General features: G+C 40.2%; 1 protein-coding gene across 3 annotated transcripts in view; it reads left to right on the plus strand.

Moving 5' to 3' along the window:
* Positions 1 to 13206, plus strand: part of TDRD12 (tudor domain containing 12) — a 103928-nt gene that overhangs the window by 88021 nt on the left and 2701 nt on the right. For all 3 annotated transcript variants that reach the window (XM_028165356.2, XM_007165056.2, XM_007165057.2), the window contains 4 exons: positions 11475 to 11584; positions 12679 to 12739; positions 12828 to 12941; positions 13028 to 13181. In XM_028165356.2, the coding sequence (XP_028021157.2) occupies positions 11475 to 11584; positions 12679 to 12739; positions 12828 to 12941; positions 13028 to 13181 (439 nt within the window). The remainder of the gene's footprint in view (positions 1 to 11474; positions 11585 to 12678; positions 12740 to 12827; positions 12942 to 13027; positions 13182 to 13206) is intronic.

A 13206-nucleotide genomic window follows, 5' to 3' on the forward strand; every position in this document is an offset into this window, starting at 1 on the left:
TGTAACTCACAAGCGTTAGGGACATTTTCTCTGAAAGTAGAATAGTTTAATGGGTCTCTACGTTCCCATCACTCAGCTTCAATAATTACCAGTATTTGGGGAGTCTTATTTTATCCAAACCCCAGCCCACATTTTTGTTTTTGTTTGACTATTATAAAACAAATTCCAAATATATTTCATCTGTATCTCTTACAGAATGAATTTTTGTTAGCTTTTTATTGACAGCACGCATACAGAAAAGAACACGTGTCATGAGTGTGGCTTGGCGGATTTTCTGAGCACAGAAACCAGCCCCAGATCAGAAACAGGGCATGACTCAGAGACACCTCCTGCTCCCTCCCCAAGGGCAGCTGCTTTCAAGACACAAAATGGCATGGGTGGCTCTTCCCTTGTTCATACTTTGAATGGAATCATGCAATGTGTCTCTTTCATATCTGGCTTCTTTAACTCAGCATTATTTGTGAAATTCATCCATGTTGTGCATGCAGCTGTAAACCTATAGATTCTCATGGCTGCGTCATATTCCATTGTATGAATATAATTTATTTACGCATTCTGTCGAAGGGAGAAATTTCCAGTTCTGGGCCACTTCAAGTGGCACTTTAAACATTCTCCTACATGTGCTTTGGTGCACTTACAAATGTATTCCATTTCTTACGAATGGCATGGAATTGTTGAGTCATAATTAGACTACTGCTCAACAGTTTTCCAAATTGGTTGTACCAGTTTTCACATCCACAAGCAGGATATGAGAGGCTGTGGAAGTCTCTGAGAAAGTACACTGGCCACCCCCAGAGGGGAGGATGGACCCAGCATGTGCATCCACCGAAGGACTCGCATTAAGAGCTCCTTTCGGTCAGGAAGAAATAGCAGACACCTAGTAGAAAACGGGGCAAAAGATTTGAACAGACACTTCACAATGTCCAATTCATTAATTGTCCAATAATTAATGTACAAAAAGGTGCTCAGACTCATGACTCATCAGGGAAATGTAAATTAAAGCCACAATGGAGCAATACCGCTTCATAGCCACAAGCAATGAGAGAAAGGAAACACCAAGTGTTGGCAACGATGTGGGGCAACAAAAGCCTTCAAAAAACTTGACTGAAGTGCTGTTACCACAGCCAGCAAAGTGAACGGTAATTTCTTAAATTGCATTTTTTTAAAATTGTGTTAAAATATAATACATAACAGAATTTCTCATTTTTATTTGTTTTTTCAAAGTGTAGTAAAATACATGTAAAATCTATCACAGTAACTGTTTTTTAAGTATACAATTCAGTGGCAGTAAGTACGTTCACATTGTTGTGTAACTGTCACCACAGTCTCCAGAAGTTTTCATCATCCCAACCGAAACTCTGTACCCATTAAACCGTAATGCCCATTCTCCCATTCCCTCGGCCCCTGGGAACCTCCGTTCTGCTTTCTGTTTCCATTAATTTACCTGTTCTGGGTACCACATATAAATGGAATCATACAATATATGTCCTTCTGTGTCTGGCTTATTTCACTTAGCATAATGTTTTCAAGGTTCATCCATGTTGTAGCAGGTATCAGGATTTCTGTCCTTTTAAGGCTGAAAAATACTCCATTGTATGGATATACTGCATTTTGTTTATCCATTCATCTGTAGTGGATATTTGGCTGTTGTGAATAGTGCTGCTGTGAACATTGGTGGACAAATATCTGTTTAAATTCCTGCTTTCAGCTCTTTTGGAATTTCTGGATCATACGGCAATTCCACGTTTAATTTTTTGAACTGCCAAACTGTTTCCACAACAGCTGTGTGTTATGTTCCCACCAGCAGTGTACAAGGTTCCTGTTTTCTCCACGTCCTTGGCTAGAAATCAGCCTGAAGTGAAAGCTTAGGGTCCTCTCAGGACTTTTCTGAGCGTGCATCTTGCCTCGGCTGCACATGGCTTTCTCAGTCCCCTTTTGAATGTCCTAATTTCCAGTGAGTCTCCCCCTAGCTTCTCCAGGCCTTCGATGGTCTGTTGTGTGTCTCCTTGCGTCATACCTTGCCTTGGGTGTCCATGGGTCTGTAGTGGCGTTTTCTGAGCAGTGCCCACAGCTTTCCTGGCTGTGTTCTGAGTTCCGTGAAACAGAGGTGAGCATCTTGCATTATAGTCCCTCAGGTATCCCCCAGATGGCTTCACACACGAAGTCTGCTCTGCCCTCTCTGGTTTTGGGGGTGGGGGGGTGGGGGAACAGGAAGGTGGTTCAGACAGCTTCTGGTGGTTCTTTCAGTGTGTCTATGGGGAAATGGGAACTTGGAGCTCCCTAATCCGCGATTTTGCTCTGTGTGTGTTTTGGATGCTGAAATATTTTGTTCAGTCTAACTTTGTTTCAGTTGACCTAATTAATACATAAATACTTTTTTTTTAATTAATTTATTTATTTATGTTGTGTTGGGTCTTCGTTTCTGTGCGAGGGCTTTCTCTAGTTGCGGCAAGTGGGGGCCACTCTTCATCGCGGTGCGCGGGCCTCTCATTATCGCGGCCTCTCTTGTTGCGGAGCACAGGCTCCAGACGCACAGGCTCAGTAGTTGTGGCTCACGGGCCTAGTTGCTCTGCGGCATGTGGGATCCTCCCAAACCAGGGCTTGAACCCGTGTCCCCCGCATTGGCGGGCAGATTCTCAACCACTGCACCACCAGGGAAGCCCCCATAAATACTTTTAACTGAAGTTGCCAATAGGTAAAGTTGAAATTTAAAAATTTGTTCATTTATTCAGCAAATATTTATTGATTGTCTACTGGGGATACAGTAGTGAACAAAACAGATGAAGGGCCAGCTCACATTTCAGTGGAGACAAACGATAAACAGGTTACAGAAATACATAGTGGATAATGTGGTGGTATGTGAGATGGAGCAGATTAACACAGAAGGGAAGACAGGGTAGTTTGGGGTCTGAGATGGTGAGCAAAGACCCAAGAGGTGAGGCCTGACCCAGGCAGATACCAAGGTGTAGCCCCATGTGGGCAGAGGGAAGGCTTGGTTATTCCTTGGTTCCAGGAACAGAGAGGAAGGTGCAGTGACCAGAGCAGCAAACAAGGGGAGAATCTAGGTGTGAAGGTCAGATCTTGTTGGACCCTGTGGCCACTGCAAGGGTGGGCTCGGAGGAGGAGGAGGTGGAACCATGAGAGAGTTTTGAGCAGAGGAATGGCTTAATCAGAACATTCTGGGCTACTGTGTTGAGAACAGACTGGAGCGGGGGACAAAGTCTGTGCCCAGAGTTCAGGTCAGGATGACAGCGGCTCAGACTAGGGTGGTTTTGTGGAGGTGGTGAGGAGCAGCGGGTTTCTGAATGTAACTGTAGTGGGCGTGTGGTCTCAGGGGGCCTGGTCGGCAGATCCTGGGATTGAGAGCCGGGATGCTGGATGAGGCCGCGAGGGACTGAGCACCGGGACTGTAATGTTGGGTGGCGGGCAGTGGGGACATGGGGGAGGAGCCTGAGCAGCAGCCTGGAGCTGGGGGGGTGGGGAGGGCATCCAGGACCACAGGTGAGGGAAGGCTTTCGCAGAGCAGGGAGCCATGAGCTGCCAGGTGCTGCGAGGCCAAATGAAATGAGGACTGAGAACTGACCAGTGGATTTAATGCTGTGACCCCTGGAGACCTTGAAGGGTTCCTGAATTACTGCTGAGAGTAGGAGAATTTCAAAGAACATGGCAGAGATTAAAATAGCCTTAAGTGTGTAGAGTTTTCTATCTTAATAAAATTGGGTACCTGTGGAATTAGGATATGTTTTGTTTTCTACACACTTTCAGGAAACAAAAATTGCTCCATGCTTACTTTTTTTTTTTTTTTTTTTTTTTTTTTTTTTATTTCTGAGATATACATTTTAAAGTAATAACTAGGATTATTACTTATAACATTATACCAGAACATATAAGATTTTTAGACGTTTCCTGTAATGTCTGAAACATTTATATTAACATATTTCCATACATATTTCCATACAAATACAAATATAAGATTTTTAGAAATTTCATGTAATGTCTGAAACATTTATATTAACATATTTCCATACATATTTCCATACAAATACAAATATAAGATTTTTAGAAATTTCATGTAATGTCTGAAACATTTATATTAACATATTTCCATACATATTTCCATACAAATACAAATATAAGATTTTTAGAAATTTCATGTAATGTCTGAAACATTTATATTAACATATTTCCATACATATTTCCATACAAATACAAATATAAGATTTTTAGAAATTTCATGTAATGTCTGAAACATTTATATTAACATATTTCCATACATATTTCCATACAAATACAAATATAAGATTTTTAGAAATTTCATGTAATGTCTGAAACATTTATATTAACATATCTCCATACATATTTCCATACAAATACAAATATAAGATTTTTAGAAATTTCATGTACTGTCTGAAACATTTATATTAACATATTTCCATACATATTTCCATACAAATACAAATATAAGATTTTTAGAAATTTCATGTACTGTCTGAAACATTTATATTAACATATTTCCATACATATTTCCATACAAATACAAATATAAGATTTTTAGAAATTTCATGTAATGTCTGAAACATTTATATTAACATATTTCCATACAAATAACCCAATGAAAGTTTAGTATTAGTTGTTTTGTTTGTTTTTTTATACTGCAGGTTCTTATTAGGCATCAGTTTTATACACATCAATGTATACATGTCAATCCCAATCGCCCAATTCAGCACATCACCATCCCCACCTCATCACAGTTTTCCCCCCTTGGTGTCCATATGTCCATTCTCTACATCTGTGTCTCAACTTCTGCCCTGCAAACTGGCTCATCTGTACCATTTTTCTACGTTCCACATACATGCATTAACATACGATATTTGTTTTTCTCTTTCTGACTTACTTCACTCTGTATGACAGTCTCTAGATCCATCCACTTCTCAACAAATGACTCAATTTCGTTCCTTTTTATGGCTGAATAATATTCCATCGTATATATGTACCACAACTTCTTTATCCATTCGTCTGTTGATGGGCATTTAGGTTGCTTCCATGACCTGGCTATTGTAAATAGTGCTGCAATGAACATTCGGGTGCACGTGTCTTTTTGAATTACGGTTTTCTCTGGGTATATGCCCAGTAGTGGGATTGCTGGGTCATATGGTAATTCTATTTTTAGTTTTTTAAGGAACCTCCATATTGTTCTCCATAGTGGCTGTATCAATTTACATTCCCACCAACAGTGCAAGAGGGTTCCCTTTTCTCCACACCCTCTCCAGCATTTGTTGTTTGTAGATTTTCTGATGATGCCCATTCTAACAGGAGTGAGGTGATACCTCATTGTAGTTTTGATTTGCATTTCTCTAATAATTAGTGATGTTGAGCATCTTTTCATGTGCTTCGTGGCCGTCTGTATGTCTTCTTTGGAGAAATGTCTATTTAGGTCTTCTGCCCATTTTTGGATTGGGGTGTTTGTTTCTTTGATATTGAGCTGAATGAGCTGTTTATATATTTTGGAGATTAATCCTTTGTCCGTTGATTCATTTGCAAATATTTTCTCCCATTCTGAGGGTTGTCTTTTCGTCTTGTTTATGGTTTCCTTTGCTGTGCAAAAGCTTTGAAGTTTCATTAGGTCCCACTTGTTTATTTTTGTTTTTATTTCCATTACTCTAGGAGGTGGATCGAAAAAGATCTTGCTGTGATTGATGTCAAAGAGTGTTCTTCCTATGTTTTCCTCTAAGAGTTTTATAGTGTCCAGTCTTATATTTAGGTCTCTAATCCATTTTGAGTTTATTTTTGTGTATGGTGTTAGGGAGTATTCTAATTTCATTCTTTTACATGTGGCTGTCCAGTTTTCCCAGCACCACTTATTGAAGAGACTGTCTTTTCTCCATTGTATATCTTTGCCTCCTTTGTCATAGATTAGTTGACCATAGGTGCGTGGGTTAATCTCTGGGCTTTCGATCTTGTTCCATTGATCTATGTTTCTGTTTTTGTGCCAGTACCATATTGTCTTGATTACTGTAGCTTTGTAGTATAGTCTGAAGTCAGGGAGTCTGATTCCTCCAGCTCCATTTTTTTGCCTCAAGACTGCTTTGGCTATTCGGGGTCTTTTGTGTCTCCATACAAATTTTAAGATGATTTGTTCTAGCTCCGTAAAAAATGCCATTGGTAATTTGATAGGGATTGCATTGAATCTGTAGATTGCTTTGGGTAGTATACTCATTTTCACAATGTTGATTCTTCCAATCCAAGAACATGGTATATCTCTCCATCTGTTGGTATCATCTTTAATTTCTTTCATCAGTGCCTTATAGTTTTCTGCATACAGGTCTTTTGTCTCCCTAGGTAGGTTTATTCCTAGGTATTTTATTCTTTTTGTTGCAATGGTAAATGGGAGTGTTTCCATAATTTCTCTTTCAGATTTTTCATCATTAGTGTATAGGAATGCAAGAGATTTCTGTGCATTAATTTTGTAACCTGCAACTTTACCATATTCATTAATTAGCTCTAGCAGTTTTCTGGTGGCAGTTTTAGGATTCTCTATGTATAGTATCATGTCATCCGCAAACAGTGACAGTTTTACTTCTTCTTTTCCAATTTGTATTCCTTTTATTTCTTTTTCTTCTCTGATTGCCGTGGCTAGGACTTCCAGAACTATGTTGAATAATAGTGGTGAGAGTGGACATCCTTGTCTCGTTCCTGATCTTAGAGGAAATGCTTTCAGTTTTTCACCATTGAGAATGATGTTTGCTGTGGGTTTGTCATATATGGCCTTTATTATGTTGAGGTAGGTTCCCTCTATGCCCACTTTCTGGAGAGTTTTTATCATAAATGGGTGTTGAATTTTGTCAAAAGCTTTTTCTGCATCTATTGAGATGATCATATGGTTTTTCTTCTTCAATTTGTTAATATGGTGTATCACATTGATTGATTTGCGTATATTGAAGAATCCTTGCATCCCTGGGATAAATCCCACTTGATCGTGGTGTATGATCCTTTTAATGTGTTGTTGGATTCTGTTTGCTAGTATTTTGTTGAGGATTTTTGCATCTATATTCATCAGTGATATTGGTCTGTAATTTTCTTTTTTTGTAGTGTCTTTGTCTGGTTTTGGTATCAGGGTGATGGTGGCCTCATAGAATGAGTTTGGGAGAGTTCCTTCCTCTGCAATTTTTTGGAAGAGTTTGAGAAGGATGGGTGTTAGCTCTTCTCTAAATGTTTGATAGAATTCACCTGTGAAGCCATCTGGTCCTGGACTTTTGTTTGTTGGAAGATTTTTAATCACAGTTTCAATTTCATTACTTGTGATTGGTCTGTTGATATTTTCTGTTTCTTCCTGGTTCAGTCTTGGAAGGTTATACCTTTCTAAGAATTTGTCCATTTCTTCCAGGTTGTCCATTTTATTGGCATAAAGTTGCTTGTAGTAGTCTCTTAGGATGTTTTGTATTTCTGCGGTGTCTGTTGTAACTTCTCCTTTTTCATTTCTGATTTTATTGATTTGAGTCCTCTCCCTCTTTTTCTTGATGAGTCTGGCTAATGGCTTATCAATTTTGTTTATCTTCTCAAAGAACCAACTTTTAGTTTTATTGATCTTTGCTATTGTTTTCTTTGTTTCTATTTCATTTATTTCTGCTCTGATCTTTATGATTTCTTTCCTTCTGCTAACTTTGGGTTTTGTTTGTTCTTCTTTCTCTAGTTTCTTTAGGTGTAAAGTTAGATTGTTTACTTGAGATTTTTCTTGTTTCTTTAGGTAGGCTTGTATAGCTATAAACTTCCCTCTTAGAACCGCTTTTGCTGCATCCCATAGGTTTTGGGTCGTCGTGTTTTCATTGTCATTTGTCTCTAGGTATTTTTTTATTTCCTGTTTGATTTCTTCAGTGATCTCTTGGTTATTTAGTAACGTATTGTTTAGCCTCCATGTGTTTGTCTTTTTTACGTTTTTTTCCCTGTAATTCATTTCTAATCTCATAGCGTTGTGGTCAGAAAAGATGCTTGATATGATTTCAATTTTCTTAAATTTACTGAGGCTTGATTTGTGACCCAAGATGTGATCTATCCTGGAGAATGTTCCGTGTGCACTTGAGAAGAACGTGTAATCTGCCGTTTTTGGATGGAATGTCCTATATATATCAATTAAATCTATCTGGTCTATTGTGTCATTTAAAGCTTCTGTTTCCTTATTTATTTTCATTTTGGATGATCTGTCCATTGGCGTAAGTGAGGTGTTAAAGTCCCCCACTATTATTGTGTTACTGTCGATTTCCTCTTTTATAGCTGTTAGCAGTTGCCTTATGTATTGAGGTGCTCCTATGTTGGGTGCATATATATTTATAATTGTTATATCTTCTTCTTGGATTGATCCCTGGATCATTATGTAGTGTCCTTCCTTGTCTCTTGTAACATTCTTTATTTTAAAGTCTATTTTATCTGATATGAGTATAGCTACTCCAGCTTTCTTTTGATTTCCATTTGCATGGAATATCTTTTTCCATCCCCTCACTTTCAGTCTGTATGTGTCCCTAGGTCTGAAGTGGGTCTCTTGTAGACAGCATATATATGGGTCTTGTTTTTGTATCCATTCAGCCAGTCTATGTCTTTTGGTTGGGGCATTTAATCCATTCACGTTTAAGGTAATTATCGATATGTATGTTCCTATGACCATTTTCTTAATTGTTTTGGGTTTGTTTTTGTAGGTCCTTTTCTTCTCTTGTGTTTCCCACTTAGAGAAGTTCCTTTAGCATTTGTTGTAGAGCTGGTTTGGTGGTGCTGAATTCTCTTAGCTTTTGCTTGTCTGTAAAGCTTTTGATTTCTCCATCAAATCTAAATGAGATCCTTGCTGGGTAGAGTAATCTTGGTTGTAGGTTCTTCCCTTTCATCACTTTAAGTATTTCATGCCACTCCCTTCTGGCTTGCAGAGTTTCTGCTGAGAAATCAGCTGTTAACCTTATGGGGGTTCCCTTGTATGTTATTTGTCGTTTTTCCCTTGCTGCTTTCAATAATTTTTCTTTGTCTTTAATTTTTGCCACTTTGATTACTATGTGTCTCGGCGTGTTTCTCCTTGGGTTTATTCTGTATGGGACTCTCTGCGCTTCCTGGACTTGGGTGGCTATTTCCTTTCCCATGTTAGGGAAGTTTTCGATTATAATCTCTTCAAATATTTTCTCTGGTCCTTTCTCTCTCTCTTCTCCTTCTGGGACCCCTATAATGCGAATGTTGTTGCGTTTAATGTTGTCCCAGAGGTCTCTTAGGCTGTCTTCATTTCTTTTTATTCTTTTTTCTTTAGTCTGTTCCGCAGCAGTGAATTCCACCATTCTGTCTTCCAGGTCACTTATCCGTTCTTCTGCCTCAGTTATTCTGCTATTGATTCCTTCTAGTGTAGTTTTCATTTCAGTTATTGTATTGGTCATCTCTGTTTGTTTGTTCTTTAATTCTTCTAGGTCTTTGTTAATCATTTCTTGCATCTTCTCAATCTTTGCCTCCATTCTTATTCCGAGGTCCTGGATCATCTTCACTATCATTATTCTGAATTCTTTTTCTGGAAGGTTGCCTATCTCCACTTCATTTAGTTGTTTTTCTGGGGTTTTTTCTTGTTCCTTCATCTGGTACATAGCCCTCTGCCTTTTCATCTTCTCTGTCTTTCTGTAACTGTGGTTTTTGGTCCACAGGCTGCAGGATTGTAGTTTTTCTTGCTTCTGTTGTCTGCCCTCTGGTGGTTGAGGCTATCTAAGAGGCTTGATGGGAGGCTCTGGTGGTGGGTAGAGCTGACTGTTGCTGTCCATGCTTACTTTTAAGATAGTCTTTTAAAAATGAAGACGCGACTGCAGTTCAGTCGATTTAATCAGGACAGATTGATCGCTTATAGGAAACACCGCAACGACTGCTGAGCCCCAGCTCCGCACAAAGCACTCTGCTCAGTCCCTTTGCACACGTGATTCTGTGGTTGCACAGGAGTGCCGCGCACCTTGGTGATAATCACAGGTAGAGGGGCGTGCAGAGGCCTGGAGATCTGCGGGGGGAGCCCGCCTCCAAGAAGGGACTCCACTTGGGGAGATGGTCGGGGGGCTGTGATGCCTGTCTGGGTCAGAGACGAGGAGGACGGCGTCACTCTTACAGCGGACTGGGAAGGAGGACAGAGTCTGCGGGCTTGAAGGCCTGGAAGCCGTAGGGCTGAGTGGCTGGCAGACACAGGGCCGTGTGATTGTATAATTCTGAGCCCTCATGACTGAGAGCAGCCAGCTCGGAGAGGAGGAGGTACTGAGTGGGTTTGGACACGAGTTTCAGGCTAGTGAAGGTGTAAGCCTGGAGCTCGGGAAGGCGGCTGGGGAGGCTCTGGTTTGCTGGTGTCGGAGGAGAGTCAGAACTTGTGTAAGTGTGAGAGGTGGAGGGAACAGGACCCCAGGAGATGAGGGCCGAGGGGAGATCAGAGCCGTGGTGGCGGAAGAGGGTGGGCAGCAGAGCGTCTGGGGCTGCACAGCTTTGAGGAGGGGTCCCTGCCTGGGTGGCTGGAACATGGGACACTGCCCTCCGCGCCACAGGCTTCATGGGTGTCCGTCAGTCGTCCCCTTGGAGACACACACGCACACTCCCTGACCACAGGTGTGTGTGTGTGTGTGTGTGTGTGTGTGTGTGTGTGTGTGTGTGTGTACACATACGTTCGATAGGTTTGCTCCTTTAGGCTTGAATTATCTCAAAAAGGATGCACAAAAAATGAATTACATTGTCACCCATGAGGAAGGAAATTGGTGGCTGGGGAACAGAGGTGAGAGGTAGATTTTTCACTGTGTAGACCTTTCTATTTATTTTAAAATATTGAACCACATGCATGCGGTTACCTGTTCAAACAACCAAAAGAAAAGCACAATTAAAAAGTTTTACAAGAATGAGATAGCCCTCTATATACTGATATGGAATAATCTCCATTTATTAAGTACAATAAAATAAGGGGTTGAAAAATGAATGTAGTAGGTTCCCATGTGTTTAAACTTGCATGTGTGTCTGTGTGTGTGTTTTAGATAGAAGGATACAGATGGCAGTATTTACCTTTTCATGCAAAGAATGTTTCTAGCAGTAGATCCAGACTGGTAAGAGGGTGTCTCTGGGAAGCTAGGGCAGGAGAGGAAAGGAGATGGCTTGTGTTATCCTCTTTGAAGTGGGGAGCAGTGCATACTGTCCTCTAAGTGATTTGAAAAGAATTTTATTTCGGTAAATGAGTTCCTGCCTTTATCGGATGATATGTGTGTGTCGATCAGCTACTCTGCACCTGTTGCCAGGGGCGCAGTAGTGCCCAGAGCTGGCTGACCTGCCCGTCATCCGTAAATGAGCCGTAAGCTCTGTGCGGGTCTGACTTGTGGTAGGAGGTATACTTCACCTCCTACGTGTGTTGCTGGCCTGCCTCCCTCTTCTTGCCGGGAAGTCCCTGTAGGGAGCCAGATTTTGCCTGTCTCCTCGTCTCACAGTTAACCTCTGCCTCTTCTACCCAGGATGCCTTCTTCCACAGAAGAAGCTGCTTGTCTGCAGAGCACACAGCGAGAGGACAAGGGCTCAGGGAGAGGTGCTGACTCCCAGACACACTCAGAAAGCCCAGCACACGGTTGGTTATGTAAAAGACGGTTAACTTAAAATCATTAACGCTTGGAAATTTTCTAATGTTTAGGCTTTCTACTTTTAGATGAATTAGAAGGTGACATATACTGATATTACCTAACTTTCTATTCTTGACAGTATGGCTTCCAATTTTTTTGGTAACTTTTTTCTTTTTTGTTATTTGAAGTATAATGCTCATCCAGTAAAAGTGCACAGATCTTAAGTGTACAGCTCGTCAGAATTTTTCCTATGTGTATTACCATTCATTACCCACACCCAGATCAAGCTGTTGAACATTTCCAGAACCCCAGTGGTCTCCCTTACTTACGCACCCTCCCTGTCTGTAACCCTGCCCAGTAACCCCTGTTCTGACTTCTGTCACCATCAGTGTTGCTGAATTGGAAGCACATGGTATACACTCTTGTGTCTTCTTTCACTCAACTTTATGTCTGTGAAATTCATCTAGATTATTGCAAGTAGCAGTGGTACTTTTTTATTGCAGAGTTGTATTCCGTGATATGCATATACTACAGTTTATTTAGCTGTTCACCTGTTACAAGACGTTGATTGTTTTCAGTTTTTGACTACTGTTAACAAAGCTGCTTATAAACATTTTTGCTCAAGTCTTTGGAAGCTTCAAATGTTTCAGACTGAGAATTTAAATTGCACTGTTTTAGGAAATGTTACGTTCAGCAGTGGTTCCTTGTGTACTGGCTACTGTTCTGGAAGTCATCGTTAGTGGGGCCCTAGCAGGTTAAGATAGCAGAGACGCATTTGTATCCTGTGGCCAATAATTATATGTCGTTCCTTTTCAGAGAGTTTACTTTCCCAATTGTTTAATCATAATATTTAACAAGGCAAATATTTGTTTTCTTAGTCTGGTATTTGTTTTATTAGTTATACTCAGTGATCTGCATTTTAATTTTTTTAAATTATTCTTTGGAATTGGATACTTTGGTTACTATGAAGTTTATACTCTTACAGTCTTAGTGAGTAGTTCCTCGACTAAAAGTTGCATAAAATGCAAAAAAGTACATATATATACATATATTACGGAGTCACATATAAATAACCTACAGGAAAATTTGACTTTTTGTACAGAAACTTTACCTGAAAACACTGGAGATGCTTCCATTAACAAAACTACAGAGCCTCTGAAAAGGTATGCTCACCATTGCTGGGGTCTGCTTTCCTTCCTTGCCTAGCGAATAAACAGAGATGAGTGTATAACCCTCTTCCCTTTCTTCTAGCTTCCACCCACAAATAAAATGGTTCCAAAAAGAGGATGTGGTCATATTGAAGATAAGCATAAGGAATGTAAAAGATTACAAATGTAAATACTTTAGAGATAGAGTTGTTTTCAGGTGGGTTTATGGATAGCTTATAAAGTAAAAGAGAAATAATTTCTCACATTTTAAAAGGCTGACATCATTTCTTTTTGTAAATCTAGTGCCTGGGTGGGAGAGAAATTTTACTTGGCTGATTTGGAGCTGCAGGCCAACATAATAAAAGATGATTGCAAATGCATAGTGAAAAATGATGAACCAATAATCACTCTTCCGAAAGAGAAAAAGGAGTCTTGGTGTGGCTTACTCAGACAGAGGGTGAGTTGAAAGCAGCTGTGCTTGG

Source organism: Balaenoptera acutorostrata, chromosome 19 (genome assembly GCF_949987535.1).
Source record: "Balaenoptera acutorostrata chromosome 19, mBalAcu1.1, whole genome shotgun sequence".
Classification (NCBI taxonomy): domain Eukaryota; kingdom Metazoa; phylum Chordata; class Mammalia; order Artiodactyla; family Balaenopteridae; genus Balaenoptera; species Balaenoptera acutorostrata.